Consider the following 16,196-nt stretch of genomic DNA (forward strand, 5'->3'; position numbering starts at 1 on the left):
CACTTCCACTCGATGATGCGTGTTCAAGTGTGCGCGCGTGTGTGTGTGTGCGTTCGATGTTCCGATGAATGAAGACGATGGATGGTGGCGGGACGGCGGAATCTAGAAGCAGAGTCCGGGATAGTGGGTACTAGCGCCGGTAGTGCAGCCCTGCCCGACCGGTCCCTTCGTGTACGAGCGATCACCGATCACGTTCGAGTAGCCGTAGTTGCACACGAGATAGTCGTTGGTCCAGACGTAGCCATTGTACGACTCCCAGGACACCATGCCGCACGCCACCCGTACCGCACGATCGTTCACAATCTGCGTGAAGTGGGCAAATTCGGGTCCGACGTAGTTGGCCGGATACTGGTCGACGAACGTCGTCGCCAGCGGGTACTCGTTGAACCAGTGGTCGATGATGTACCGGAACACGCCTTCCTTGGTCACGTTCAGCCCGAAATGGCGGATGATGGCGATGTTTTGGCCCGCCCGCGGGAAGCTGTACGTGTTGCGGCAGTGATCGTGCGCGTACACGCAGGACCGCGCATTCAGCTCCGCCAGGTACTGCAGCTCATCGTCCCAGTACAGCTGGGGCATGCTGTAGGCCTGCGCATAGCCCGGAAGCTTGCCGAGCGCTAGCCGCTGCCGTTGCAGGTTGTGCTGATGCAGGATCATGGTCTTGCGCTGCGGTGTCATCGGTACCAGCTGTGGCTTCATACCCTGGCAGCTCTTGCCGTACGGGATCTCCGAGTAGCAGCCCACGTGCGCATCGCCCGACGGGCATAGGCTCCGCTGACAGTAGAGATTCGCGAGACAGAGTGGCAACAGCAGCAACACTACACACACCACCGTGGCAGTCGACAGTGCCGTCGTCGTCGCCGTCGTCATCGCTAACTGGTGCTAGTCCGGTCCGGTACTCTATGACCCACAAAGCACAGACACACTGCGGCAAGCTCCGTGTTCCAGCAGCAACTGATCGTGGACGTCCAGAACGGATGTGGACGTTGGCGATTCGTCTACCGTCTGCCGCGCGCACTTAGCGGTGGGGAGGATGGACGGAGCATGCTGCACGAGCCTGCTCTGACCGCCGACTGTCACACGAGCAGACGAGACAGAAACCGGATCCAACAAGCACAAAATCCACTGTCCACTGCTCCCCACAGCGCCAAGCGCCGAAACTTTTCCTTCCCCCCAAAAAAAAAAACAAAAAACCCTTTTTGCTACCAGAAGGACCTGTCGCTTTTGGGGCATCTTTCGCAGAAAAGAAAGAACGAACACAGGGGAAGGAAATGGGACCACCGGGTGGGATTGTGATGGCAGACGAACGCGCTCGCACACCAACGGGTGTGATAACGAAAGCATGGCAGGCACGCTGGCGACGACTAGGAAACCGAACTCCAAAAACCAAGGGCAATTCTCAACGGCGAAACCGGTTCTTCGTATTCGGATTCATCCATCCCGCATGCGGGGCACAATAAACGGCGTTGATGAATTGATCGGTTTCGGGCAGTGCGCGATCGCTTGGCCGCCCGGTTAGTCATCGACCGCTCTCGCTCTCTCTCACCTGTGCCAGGTTCCACGCTGTCCAAACACCCGAACGCTTGTCACCGAATGATAATCGTGTATCGGGAGGGGGGGGGGGGGGGGAGGGTATATGCTTGGGTTCACGGACGGGTGGACTGTAACTGTATCGTGAAAGTAAAGCACAAGCACAATACGCAAGAGATGGTCCGGGGCCAAGGTCGGGCGGTTTGAATCTTTCCCCACTTTCAACCAATCAGCTGGCAAACTGATGCTGCGCTACGTTGGCACACCTGCACACACCTGTTACGGGCCAAGCAAGACGGGCAAGATGCGATGATCGGACATTAGGTTTATGGGAAAATAAGCAGTTGATGGACGGGTGGAGATAGTAGGCAGTGAACGGGTGACAGAACATTCGAACGTTCTTCTTTGATGTGGTTACAGCGTGACAAGGGTGCTGATTTTCGTTTCGTTGTTTAATTCTTACTTTAGAGTAACACTACGCTGAAACCTAAACAGGTTCATTAGCGTAATGTAATGGCTGATGTATGTTTATTAAAGAACTTGGAAATGACTCGTAGTAACGCCAGCATCAAGAGTTCCTTCCTGATGGTAAGAAAGCTCACGAACTTCACTGGGATTTCTGATGACTTATCAAGACTCTCGCTATACACATGACTCAGACCAAATCTTATCGAGAAATATGAAATTCAAGTAACTTGAGAAGAATTGAGTCGCCCGTCGCAGCAAACTAATGTCTTCTGCAGCCGAAGCAGCTTTAGAGATTACCATATTACCACCAGAGACTTGTCCACAAGCTCCAACGAAAGCCACACAACACCTCCCCTAATTCCACGTAATTTGAATCTCTATTCACACTTTGCCCGTTGCATATATCCATGAATGGACTAGCGGCGAAGAATCGGCAAACAAAAATTATACACCTTCTGACGACATTCACGTGTGTTCTCAAAATTCGTTACGATGACATTTTCGCTACTTGTTTACTTTTCCTTTGTCGTTGCTTGTTGCCAAGTCGAGCCCACACACAGAGACGCCATTCGGTGCGAACAGGGCACACACATCTGGACCCGTTGCCCCGAATATGTATGTTGCTGCCGGCTGTGTTTGCGAGATCGCTTCGATCTCTTCCAGGCTAGCAAAAGGGTATTGAACCCACCGTATCATGGAGCCCACCGTTTCTACTAGGAGAGCTCTAGTGTCCGAACGAAGCATCTTTCCGCATTGTGCTGTCATTTGTATTGTTTTATAGCCATCTTTCGGGGTGCGTTAAATAGGTGAGAAAGGTAAACGAATGGCATATCGATAGAGGCGCTCACAAGACATGTTGGCAGTCTTCACTGGAATCGTCAGGAACGGGGAGGATAAATGGCAGACAAACAGAGATGGTAATGTTTACCCTTCCAATCTCAACTTCGAAGCTTTGGTCCACTATTGATACTGTTTGGTTGCTGAAAGACATCCGGAACAGTCAGCCCAACCCTGCCAAGCCGAGATCTGCACGTGAATGAGTGAGTGTGAAGAAAAAAAAGTCTTTGAAGTACAGTAGATGATCGCGCAATTAAATCTTCCGAATGATGCTGTCAAGCAACGCACACTTCAAAGAAGATAGTTTGCTTAGCAGTGGCAACTCTCCCTACTTAAGTGATTCCCACGCCAACGAAACCCGCCAAACAAAATGGAAGCTAAATTTGTGCTTCAACCAACCAGAACAAATAACTCGTTCCAGACTCTGCGGCAGCACTCGAGACAAAGCGTCACGCGGATTACATCGCCAAAAATAGTCCTTCCCAGGACCGTTCTGTATGCCGAAAAGGGCACAAAAAAACGAAACAAAAAAAACTAGTGTTTGTATATTTTATGCCCCATCAGCACCGCAATCGATTAATTACTCCCTCGTAAGCGGACGACCGCCTGACAGTTGGATCGCGTTTGCGGCTGCGTACTACGTACCACCGAGCACCACTGACAGCTCACTTCGGCCCGCTTCGTGCTGCCGCATGTTCACAAGCGAAATGGCGATGCGAAACGCATGGAGACTTGCCGGTCTGCGTAAACGGGGGAAGCCGACCGACTAGCACGCGAATGATTGATGAGAGGGAAACATTTTTGCTCATTAGTACGGGAATAAATGGGCTGACAGTGGTAGTTTGTCATTTTTCGGGATCACCCAGCATGCGGATCGCGCCCGTTGGTTTCGATCGTCGCAAATCGGGCTCCTAATTTAAAGGATGTGTGAAACCGTGTCTGCCCGCCGCACCGTGCCGGCACGCAAACGGAAATGGTTGACATTGGTGGACGTGCAGAACTTTGCATCGTTTAGGCTAATGTAATCCTAATTCATGATGAATGATTTGTGCGTTGTGGAAGCGTGAAGGACTGAGCGATGCAAAATGGCCTCCCGTTTGTTTTCTAGGGTTGTTATTAATTGCAGTAACTCCAGACCTGTCAAACAAATATCTTATCTATTGGGGAGCAGTAGCTAGACAGGCAACGAGTTTGCTAATGGTCAGGATATAGTAGTAGTTCTCCGAGATTTGCCATCAGTGTTGACTCGTACACTAGCTCACCTAATAGACACGCATTATTTGGCAGCTCATTTGCTCTGAGGATAGGATAGGTTCTTTTTTGCAGACTAAACTCTTTTAAATGAATTAATTGGCTTATACTGTTTCTTTACTGGGGTACAATTCTTTTAAGAACTCCACGAGAGATTTTCAAAATCAAAATTTGAGGATCTCGCTTATCGCTTTATGCGAGCTAAGAAGAAAGGATCTGAAATCTACAATTTTGATAATATATGACAGTTTGACGCAGCCGGAAATTTCTTTAAATTCTAATATGACAGAATTATTGAATGTTCAACTGATCTGACACCTACCCAAAAATGTGAACCATCCCTTACCCTCCCTGCCAGCGCGAGATGATCTTGTCCGTGGGACAGGCAACAAATGATCTATCGAACGGTGCTACCCACTGTCACTTAATTTACTTTCAAACGAAACCCTGCTGGAAGCCGCCAGTGGACGTGCCGGCGGTAAAAGACGTTGTCAGACGATTGATAGATGGAGATGTATGGCAGGGTGTACCGGAGCGCGTAACACGCCCAGCCACCGAAAAGAAAGAAAGAAAGAAAGAAGAAGAAAAAAAACAGATGTACCCAGTGGCAGTGGGGGAAGTACGCAAAGATGATGAGGTGACACATCCGAGAGCTAATTTTAATTAAGCGAAAACAAATTACGAATTCCCGACGAATGTTTCCCGTTTGTTCTACGGTGCGAAGATGGACCGTACAGTGGGTAAAACGTGGTGGACATAAAAATGGGTTTGATTTTCAAATTTTACTATTTTTGCCGTAAGCATTGATTTGATTGAAGGTTTTTAATTTTTGTAGCTATAAAAATGAAGTAATATTGAGCATAATTGGAAATATTTCAGTTTTATAGTTGATAAACTCTCCACGTAATAAGAACATCTAACCTTCACAAACTAGAATTTAGTTTCTCCATTGCTTCTAATTTATCTACTCCTTGTAGTAGAAGCTGCCCTTGAAATTGGTACTCCTATAGGTATCTATTGGTAGTTTCTAGTAACTTCACCCACGACGTACAGCTTGGCACGTCATTTCTTGATCCCTTCAGAACTGGCTTTCCCTGGATCTCGCAAAAAACCGCCTGAAGGGCGTTCGATACCACATTCTTGCTGTATGAGATTATCCCTAGAATCCTTCCAATATCCTTACAATTGACGGGCTCTTTTCGAGTGGAAAAATCGCCATTCCGATTTTGATGTGTACAGCAAGCTTTCCTGATGACATTTCTTTCACAACACTTTTTTACATAGCAAAGATAAGTTTGCCCAACAAGTGGTAAGACCCAAACGAAAATTAATCATTGCTCTATTTGACACTCAACGAGGTGTCGTAAATTCAAGGATATTTATTTATTTACAATTGATTATGACGGTCCAGTGCCGTATTTTCAACACCGCTTGTGTTGAAAAACAAATTTATAATCATATTGATAAGGCATTTCCTCCTTATTCTTTGAATGAAGATGATGATGATGATGTATTGGAGGATGATGTACGTTCTGATGGTCCGGTACTATTGCTGTGGCTATTGTATTGATGGTGGTTGGTTGCATATTGTTAAGACAGCACATTTATTTGTCTTCGTACAGTGTTCTCCAGTGCAGTCCAGTAATGACACTCCAAGCTCACTCTAGTCAACGTCCAATCAAAGGATGATCGACAAGCTCTATCCCGCAGCAGCGAAAGCGACTTCACTACTCACGAGACTGGACTGGAGTGGAGAACACTGTACTTTCAACAACGCCTGCCTCCCTTTTATGGCAGTGTTGGAAACGTCCTCGAGTGCTGTTGCCCAGTCATCGGATCACCCGTGGCACTACAAAAAATACACTTAAGACGTAGACAACACAACATTTAACAAAAAAGGAATGGAGGAGACGAATAAGGATTGGAAGGATACTTGGGATGTGGAATCATAGGACAAGACCGTTGTCTCTGGCGTAGCTTCAAGTATTCAAATTCAAATTCAAGGGTAGCTGTGATACAATTTTTCGCAATACAATTACATGTGCTTATGCCACCTAGTTAGCCATATCATATAAATTACAAGTCAATACATTTTAACATCTTATGCAATATTGCTCAGTGCTTTTACTGAAATTAACGAGAATTCTCAAAATGGTTTAAAACGATTAAACCAACCAAGAACGATTTTTAATTTTTGGAACTAATAACATTAATTTGTATTCTTCAAAATTTGAAATATTTTTCCCATTGTCCGATCGCTCCAAGAATCAAATCACTTGACGCATCACACCTCTGTTCCTCTCTCTCTCTCTCTTACACACACACACACCATCATTCCATCCCATAGCCTTTCGCCAAGCTCATCGTGCGGAGAAGTAATATCCGAAACATGTGTTGCAGCAGACCGGGGCCGAACAATTTCTTTCCCATTTTCCTCTGGCGGCCGCTCATCCCGCTGGCGGCACTTTTCCTTTTCTGCCATCCAATCATGCGTTGCACATCCCGTACTGCCGTTCCTCCTATTGCCGGGTTTTGCTCCGTTGCTCCCTTTGCTACGACACAATCACTGTGCCGGAGTGTTCCTGTGATTTATGTGATTTATTACAACCGTTGTAAATAGCTGATTATCCTGGTTTGTACGGCCTTTTTCTTTCTGAAAGCGCGCTGCCCGATGGTGATCGAGTGCCCGACCGCGACAACCACGCTGGGCCGGGTGGAGTAAAATATTTATAAGCAGCGGTCGCCCCCGGTAGGTGGGTTGAGCAACTATTTACTTTTTACACGCCTAATCGATCGAATGTTTTTGATCGTAAATTACGTTCGTGAATGGTCCTGTCGAGACACGGTTGAAGGAATGAGAGAGAGAGAGAGAGAGAGAGAGAGAGAGAGAGAGAGAGAGAGTCAAAACGAGACATTAATTCGAAGCGGCAGATTAGTTTATTTTCAACGGAGTTCTGTTGCCTCACTGTTACATTTCCTTCTTGCACAGCTAGTCGTGTGGTATCCATGAAAAAGATCAGCAAATTTATATCCAAATTTGTATAAGACGTTTCCAAAAAAAAAAAACTCATCCTTAACATACAAGTTCAGGTGTCGATGCAAATAATATTACAGAAATAGGTGAAAGGTTACTCCAACGCACAAGTAAACTCAAGCCGGTAAGGTGAACCAACCGAATTCAAACCGAATATGTGGTCCAACTAGTGTTGAGTACCCGTTGCCTCCGATTGCAAGAGGTTGAACAGTAAAAAAGTAAAACTAAAAACACAACCAGAATATGTGCAGCTAAGAAGCATCAGGATGTATCAGGTTGTGGTAAAGAAATAAAACAGAAAACAAAACAAACGCCCTTACTCACGAGGACACGCCAACACCCACACAAGCATTCCGTCGGAGGCTGTATTCATGAAAATGTTACGCGAAAACTTTTACGTCGTTTGAGCTGGGAGAACCTCCCAGCCAGCCAGTTCACGATTTTGACAATTTCATTCGTTTTGTGTGCAAAAACGTGTACAGTGAAGGATGGAAAAATGTACCTCAATTGATGAATTTTTTTTTTAAATTAAAAAACGATGTTTTCATTTTTACATTCATCCCTCAACAAGTTTTGCTTATTTTCTCGGTTCTTACTCTCGGTGATTAGGCATAGAAAACTTTGAACGGCACTGAACACGAGAATCTGGCAATGATGTTTGCATGCTTTTGGAAGAATGCTCAGGGCGGCATCCTGGTATATTTAGTAGCGTCTAGTAGTAGTTAGAAGTGGCCGGTGACCAATCCCGGAAGCAGCGTATCACTTGACGGCCACTGGTTCTGGTGGAAGTCTCCTTGGCACAGTCTGCAGGGTAATCGTGCTTGCGATAGGCTCGAAAAACTTCTGCGATTCAGAAGACTTAACCAACACTCATACGTCCGATAGTCCTCTCCAAGGACAGGTCCTGAACATGCGGCGGTGTGTGCCAGCAGGATTTGTGGAGAATGAACTACGAGCTAGCTGATGCGGTTTGGCGTTGGCACCTCACCAGGAAGGTGCTGGTGAAGAACGAATGGAAACGGAATGGCGACCTGATCATGTCATCAAGCGCGCTCGAAGAAGTCGAAGTATTTTTTTATAAATATTTCGCATTCGCATTTTCGAGTTTGAACCACTTTTTCCGGCACGTCGCAAGAAACAAACCAAAAACGCTTAAAAGTATGCAATCTGCATAGCAAAAATGAAAATGATGATACATTTGCGACTCACTGTGGCCACACACTCCAGTCCAGTTGTTGTAACCACCTGCATCACCCTCGCCATTAGGTAAAATGGAAAACTTACCACCATGCATGCTTGTGTGAGTGTTTTGAAATGGAGAAGGAGAAACAAATCCTTGCGGTCGTTTTCCGACCGGTGTTGCCTGTTGTCGGTGTTGTTGTTGCCTTGTTGTAGCTACATTTTATCGTCATTGCTGCCCGTTGCTCTTGTTGCTTTTGCAAGAGTGCGCTGATACGAGTCTAGATTTCGCCTGCCACCATAACATCTGCTATCAACTCACTTCCCGCTACCGAGTCTGCCCTCCCCCTCTGCTGTACTCCACACCGAATGGAGTAGCATCACTAATGCTCGGTTAGTTCGGTTTGGGTTGATTCGGTGTGTGTGTGTGTGCTTGGGTTTCGCTCCACATGGCGACGGTGAAGTGCATTATTAAATATTTATTTCGCAATCTACACGCGTGAGCGTGCTGAATTTTTGATGGAAACGAAAATGCTCAACCCCCTGTCCATTTGGGGAGTAATGTATATGTGTGTGTTTTTGTGTACTGCTGTCGATGGTGGGGACGAGGGTGGCAATCATCATCGCCACGACCGAGTGGCGAATGTGTCGAAGAAGTGGCTGTTCTCTAAGTCTAAAAGCGGATCCCATTGATTGCAGATTGGGGAGTCGCGATTTTACCACCAGCCAAGGGCTGACGTTGCTGGGGGTAAGGCTGAGGTTTCGAGAGGAAAAGCGTTCTAAAAACCACACAAACACACTCCCAAGCAAACAAGCAGGTCTTTAAAAAAAAAAAAACCTCTCCGATTTCTGACTGACAATAAAAAATATATATATCTGCCAACTCTGGCCCCACAATACCAAAGGTCTGTTTCTCTGGATCGATTCGTACCGCGGTCGTAGTGTTTCGTTTCCATTTTTCGTTCAACACTGTGTGTGAGTGCGTTTGTTTTTTTTTTGTCCATTTCCATTTCCAATTTCATTCCAACGCACCAGCTCAGATCGAATCGAACGCACATCAACAAATCAAACCGGTAAGCAGGCAAATAAAACTCCAGCTAGCCGGCATGTGGAAAATGTCTGCGGAAATGTGCAGATCCAGGGTGAACAAAGCAAGCCCAAAAATATAAAAACAAAACAAACGCAACAAAAAATCTGTACACTGCATATTTTATCACAAATCGGCACCCGGAACGGGGGTGGCTCCGTTCTCTGACAGATCGTGGTCCTACTGATTGGCTTCATTTTTGTGTATGTAAAAATGTATTTTTTTAAGTATTTTGTACGAAAAACATGTGCATTTTTATGGTGTTTAGTGAAGCATTTTTCTTAGTAATTAAATTAATTATAAAACTAAATTAAGTTAAATTCATGTTTAATATTGTTGTTGTTTTAGTTAAGCACCTATTATTATGCAATTTGGGTACATTTGAGACCTAACAAGCTAATCAGTAGATCAGGTGCAACGCCACACAAATCTGTTTTTTGACACTTCCCAACACATGGACAATTAAATCAGTTAAGTAACTGATAATTGCATACTTTTAGGCTACAAAGCATAGGTAAACCTTGCGAAGTAATTTAACTTAAGTGTTATTTAGTAAGTGTTATTATTATTATTTTCTTAAAGGACGGTCTGGCCATATTCCTTAGAATTACTAATCTTTTGAAGACAATAAAATATTATTACGAAAAAATTCTTATCTGAAGCTTACAGATTGATCGTGAGCGCCTAAAGTAATGCAATCCGGAGCGTATTTCAATGATAATATGCGCTCGTTGTGATTTTTTAGTCGTTTTCAATAAGATTAATTTTTTCAACTATAAAATAACGTTCCAAAAATTGCGAGTGATCTTTTACTTAAAATAAAATTAAAAATAAACACTCCACTGGCCGCATTAACATAGCGACTATGGCTGGTTATTAAAAATAAATTACTCCACACCGAGCCGCGTTCCAATCGTTCCCGCAAACCCTACCGCAGCTGATAACACCAAACGTAAAAGGAAAATCATTTCGTTCCACCTTTCACCCCGGCTGGGAAGGGCAACATATCGGAAACCAGGCTGTCAAACGGCCGCACCCGTAGCCCGGGACAAAATGTGACGACTAAAGTGGAACGTTAAATTATTACCCTTGACAAAGTGACGCCCGGAAGTGGCGTCAGCACAAAACCAATACAAAACCGAGAAGCCCACCCACCCAGAAAGAGGGGAGAGAGAAAGAGATTGAGAGCGAGAAACAAAAATTCTGATTAGAGAGGCTGCGTTGCTGTGGGGGTGCATCCGAAAACGGAAGCAATAAAGTTTGGCCAGTTCAAATGGGAATGCCGCGCGCGGGTGAAAGTCATCGAAATCTGGCTGCGTGATGGTGACATCATTAGGCAAGCTATTTATTTATTATCCCTAGAGCGAAGAGAGCGCACCCCCGCGGGTTTGCTGTAAGGGTCACGCACGATGGCGACACTTTACGCGCTGGGTGTGTGCTCATTAGTTAAGGCTACACTTGGTTAAGACGTTGTTTTGCTTGGACTGCGTCGGAGGAGTTCGGTTTTGTGATGTCTTGTTTTCTTTTCATTTATCGAAAGAAAGTGATTGAAATGCTTTAAAACACATTTTAAATCATATTACATTCCGATCGTGCTTCGCTGCAAGCACGGCATTGCATACCTTTAGGCTGACTCGCACCCGTTTCCTTTGAACTGGCCAGTGCAGCGTAGAAGGTACAGTTTTCCTCACTAATCACCGTACAGCAGCCACCACAAACGTTGGGTGATAAATTTGAAACCCATAAACCTACGAAACTCATTAAAGAAATCATTTCCCTGCCTTGCGTGAGCATAGTTGTGTCGTCATATTTTTTTTTTTGCTTGGGTAGAAGTGTTTGAAGGAAAGGCAATCAACGTCAACGGCAAAAGGCAAAGAAATCGTTAGCGCTGCTTGTGCTGTTGCGAGACTCTCCCTCCCATTGATGATGTTTGTTTGTGCGGCTGGCGAAGCGGAGCGATGCCAACGTTGTAACGCAGCCAGCGAAGGAAAGAGCACGCCGAAAAGGCAAACGCTTCGTCCCAGCAGCCCGAAAGAAGGGAAAAACTAATAGAGGGACCAAGGCGACAAAAGGACGGCGGAAGCGTAACGGTGCGTTCGGGCTCTCGTTTTCGCTGTTCTATGTCGCGGCAAGTGAGGCGTGAAAGCGCATCTTCGTGTGGCATCTTCTTACGGTGCCGAAAAGGAATGCCTGTCTGCGCGCGGGTTGATAAAATTTAATTAGTATGTCCAATTTGTTTTTAATAAATGGTGCTCATTCTCCGCCCTTTTCCCCTATCCCTTTAGACCGAGGTGACTACACCTCCGAAAACGACTTAATGAGATGAGAGACGCTAAAACTGCGCATAAAACTGGTGCACACCATGTGTGAAGCAAACTGACAGTGACACCCGTAGCGGGAAAATTGGGTGGCGGTGACGACGGAAGTAATATTGTGACCGGCCATACCGCCGCAAAACCAACAGGAACGTGGCAAGCATGTAACACAAAGTTAATGCACGACGGTTTGCGAGCTCTCGTTGACTTTGGCGGGCTTTTGCGTTTGTCATCACCCTCGTCGGAACGTTCGAATGTGTAGGGGTTTTGGATATGGATAGGGAAAGTGTTGAAAGTGCTGGCCGATCGATCGTTGCCTGCCGATTTTGCCGGCTTACCCAAATATCTACATCGTGTTAAACGATTACTTTGGATGGAGGGTTTCTTCTTTTGCAGTGTCCATCGCGCTGTGGCACGACACGTGGGTACAATATTTCAAACACTCACGCACACAAATGTTTCACTGATCTTCAAAATTCAAACGATCATCAAAGACCGCGCACGTGAGTGTTGCCTAAGCGATTCACATTCCAAACATGTTACGGTTTCAACCGCACCCGCGAGCGCCTCGTCATCCTAAGTAAACGAGCCGATTGTGGTGTTAGGAAGCTAATCTTATTTTCAGTAGCGGATTAACCTATGGCTACCGGGGACCTTACCGGTATGGGGGGGGGGGGGCCTCACAGGCTAGAGAACTCCTTCCCCCCTCTCCCAGACCAGTTATGATACGAGTACGAGCCTCTGTTTATGGTCCTCCAATGGCCTCGTATAGGCGAAAAACCCTTTTTCGCGGAATAATTGGGCGGTTGGGTGGAGGGAATGCGATGGAATGTTCCACAAAAAAAAAACCCACGGCTCAAAGATGCATTTTACGGTGTACTGTACACCTCGATCGGATCAAAAAACGTATTAAAGGCTACGGTTTTCCACCCTGAAAGCTGTTTAAACCGGACAAAAAGGCTGGTTTTACTGAAAACTGTTTATAAAACGCTAATGCATTTTGAAGGGCTGTTTAAAGAGCTTGTAAGGGACCATCCAAGGGACACGGATTACTTAATAAGAGTGTCCTTTTGCATCCTTTCATAAACTTCATGCGGAAAATCTTTCAAAACCTCCATAATGGCTATTATTATTCAAATTTAATTATTTAAGTAATTGTCTACTAAAAAATCACACCCATACAAACACACATTGTCCAAGGCTTATCCAATTTTCCCACCTTAATGGAATGCAAACGTACGTAAAGAAAGCAAACATCTTCGTGAAGAAATCGATAAAAATAAAACAAACAGCGCAAAAAACCCGCGTGAGTGCATCATAAATTGTGGAAACAAATTCACTGCCCCCTTCCAGGTTCACACAACTCTCTCTCTCTCACTCCCTCGCTCCCCTTTTTCTCCCCTCTCTCCATAGCTTCCGTTTGCGCTCAGGTTTGCATACATGTGACGAGCGTAATCGGAGCCTTGAGAGTTTGTGTCCACGAGGCACAACAAAGGAGAAAATAAGCAACAACAAAAACGGGGAAAAAAAGGGACTCGAGTCGAGTGGCTTCTTAAATTGAATAAACGGCTTTTGCGAAGGGGGGGGGGGGGGGGAAGGGTGAAAGGTACGAATGAATGGGCCACGGGGTTTTGCGAAACAAAAACGAAGGAATTCCAAGGGGCCAAAAACGCAAGTGTCCGTGTCAAGTAATGCTGTTCACCGTGCAGTTTCGAATCCAGCACTTGCAGCTTTCGGGAAATGGGGAAACGGTGGGCAAAATGTGTTTTCAGGCAGGGCATTGGAATATCTTTTATTATTGTTACATGTGTAAATAGTGTTAAACTACTAAATCCAACATGTCAGTACTTTTATGTTTATTTTTTAAAAACAATAAGCATTTTTGCAATGAATGTCGTTTTTTCCACCAAATTGTATGCACTTTTCCCACTGTGGGAAAGCAACTCAATTTGTTCTGTTTTTTTTTTTACCCTCCAGTGTTCCAGTGCCGCCGCAGAAACGCTCCCACCCTGTCACGTGCCCGCCTAATCCGCATGTCCTTGCATCGCACCAAAAATGGCTGACTGGCCGGAGCGGGTCGGGTTTATCTTCGAAAAATATCATATTATGTTTTAATATCCTTATACGTTTATCTTAATTTGAATCTAGACTAAATTGCTTTGTGGAAAAGTAAGTAATGGTGACGATGAAGGGTCTTGGGCTCGGGTGATAATACCATCCCGGCAGCGTTTGCCGACCGTGGCAGCGCAAACTCGGTTACCCATCCCAATCGCCTTCTGCATAGGATTGTGTCTCGTGCAATGCCATGTGATCAGCATTCGCTACCGAGAGCTAAATGGTGTGCAGTATGTGGTACGTGGCGCGGGCAAGGGAGCAGGACGAGATAACTGGATGCTCCGCTATTTTAAATGGCGGAACACCGGGCATCGGTGCGCAGGTCAGACGAGTGCGCTACGCAACAACTTCATGGCTGCTGGCTGGTGTGTTTAATGGTGATCTTAAGACATTTTCCATAGGTCAGGAGTATAGCTGGTTTTTTTTGCCCATTATGATGAATTGTTTGACAGCTGTCATCAATTGACAGCAATTTTCGCAAAAAAGTATAAAATTACTTAACTAAACATTGATTGAAAACACATTTACGAGTCATTCTGACTACCGGGGAACGGTCTGGATGGAATTTGAGCCCCGAATTGTGAATTTCGATTGCGACATATGTCAAACAGCAAGTTGTTATTCGTATGAATTGACAGTTGACAATTGAATTGACAGAAAACAATTTTAATGCTATTCCGACTGTAAATACTTCATAGAAAAACGTCACTCTAGCAGTTGAAAAACATCCTTAGAAATAATAAAACTTACTAACCAAGACAAACCAAAAACGAGAAAACCCAGTCCTGGCTCTACGTGGTTTTTGTCCCGATTAATTGACTATAAAGAAAGCGACTTCACCTCTTAAAACAAAGCCAATGCTAAAGAAATGTACATTAAGAAGATAAAGAGCGACACACACACACACACAAGACAAAAAATGAAAATGTGTTCCGTCAATTAAACCGCTTCCAAAGGACCTTCGGCAATTAAAACCAAACACCAAGTCCGCGAGTCCACGATGCATCACTCCTTCGCTGTGTGCTCTTTTCCTAGCTGATTCTCTCTCACTTTCACTCTTAGCTTCTTTCTCTCTCTCTCTCACTCTCTCTCTCGCTCTATTTCTTGATTGCTTAGGACCTTCCGATGCGTAAACTCCCTACGAAAACCGTCCCTGTACAGTGATCGTCTATTTGTCTAACGGATTAATTAGCGAATAGCCAAGCGAGTCAAGGGCAGGACGGCACGTCCTGAGGGTGGAAAATGGCGGGACGGCCGGGGGGAGGAGGAGTCTCAAAACCGCAATGGTGAATAATTTAGCAAATTGGGCTTACTAAATTAATTTTGATCGAGACCACCAGGCACCCCAACAGTGCGAACGACCCGTCGGCCATTGGGAAAATTTGGGTAAGTGTGCTTTAGAGGGGTGGGAAGGGGAAGGAGGGGGGGGGGGGGGGGATAAAGTGGAGATTGTAAAATGTATTTCCTTGAAATTTCTTCATCATCGTACACAGAACGGAGAGGGGAAAAAGGGGAAAGAGGGAGTGGAGTGGGGGGGACCCCGAAACGGAGGAAGAAAAGCGACTGAGAACGGAGAAAACATTTACCACAAATTAAGCGACCGGCAAAGTACTCCTGCCATACACACACACACACACACGCAGACATTTGGACGTGGAATTGATTGTATAGCCTTGTGCATGGGGAAAACTGTGCGCTGCCACGAAACGGTTGCTAACGACACTGGGAAAACTCGATTTTCCTCCTTTCCGCCCCCATTTGTTTTTCCCTTCTGACACACACACACGCACACCCACCCACTCCCGGACACTGGGCTCGGCTTATACCGCACAGCTCGTTATGAAGCTTTAAACGATTACATGCATTTGATTCACAGCAAATTGAGTTTGTGCACTTGAATTTAAAATGTGTGTGTGTTTCGAATAAGGATATTCACGTTGCGAACACTAAGAATAAGAAGTAGTACGATCAAGACAGAGAGGGAGGAGAGATAGAGGGAGATAGAAAGAGATGCAGCGTGCAAGTATTCGTATAATTAATAAACGTAATCGTAGCCCGATTGGTGCGACCACTTGCAGTTGTGTGTGCGGTGGGCGTGGCAAAACGGCTCTCCTTCACAACGGTGCTCAGCAATGAAGTTTTCCCCCTTTTTCTGTGTAGTACGATGGGGCGGTACCGATTCGTTCGTCCTTGCGCACCACAAACACACCAAAGCCTTCCGTAGCACAACCTGCACGAAACAGAGATGGAAAAAAAGAAGAAAATGATTGCAAATTTTCCTTCACTGTGTGCGTGTGTGTGTGTGTGTGTGTGGAGGGTTGTTTTTTGTTGTTGTTGGAACATTTTCACAGCTCCCCTTTTAAGCCCGATTTGCTGAATA

The 16,196-nt window shown here is 45.5% G+C and overlaps 4 protein-coding genes across 4 annotated transcripts in view; 1 reads left to right on the plus strand and 3 right to left on the minus strand.

Annotated features, from left to right (window-relative positions):
• Positions 1-16,196, minus strand: part of LOC126556132 (fasciclin-1) — a 353,811-nt gene that overhangs the window by 293,409 nt on the left and 44,206 nt on the right. The window lies entirely within an intron of this gene.
• Positions 1-16,196, plus strand: part of LOC126558010 (26S proteasome regulatory subunit 6A-B) — a 309,006-nt gene that overhangs the window by 213,831 nt on the left and 78,979 nt on the right. The gene's annotated exons all lie outside the window — the stretch shown is intronic.
• LOC126558163 (uncharacterized) overlaps positions 1-16,196 on the minus strand; it is a 481,612-nt gene that overhangs the window by 57,470 nt on the left and 407,946 nt on the right. The window lies entirely within an intron of this gene.
• Positions 103-870, minus strand: LOC126557780 (antigen 5 like allergen Cul n 1-like). The gene has a single exon (XM_050213701.1). It carries the CDS (start codon positions 868-870, stop codon positions 103-105), a length of 768 nt encoding a protein of 255 aa, XP_050069658.1.

Source organism: Anopheles maculipalpis, chromosome X, assembly GCF_943734695.1.
Source record: "Anopheles maculipalpis chromosome X, idAnoMacuDA_375_x, whole genome shotgun sequence".
Classification (NCBI taxonomy): domain Eukaryota; kingdom Metazoa; phylum Arthropoda; class Insecta; order Diptera; family Culicidae; genus Anopheles; species Anopheles maculipalpis.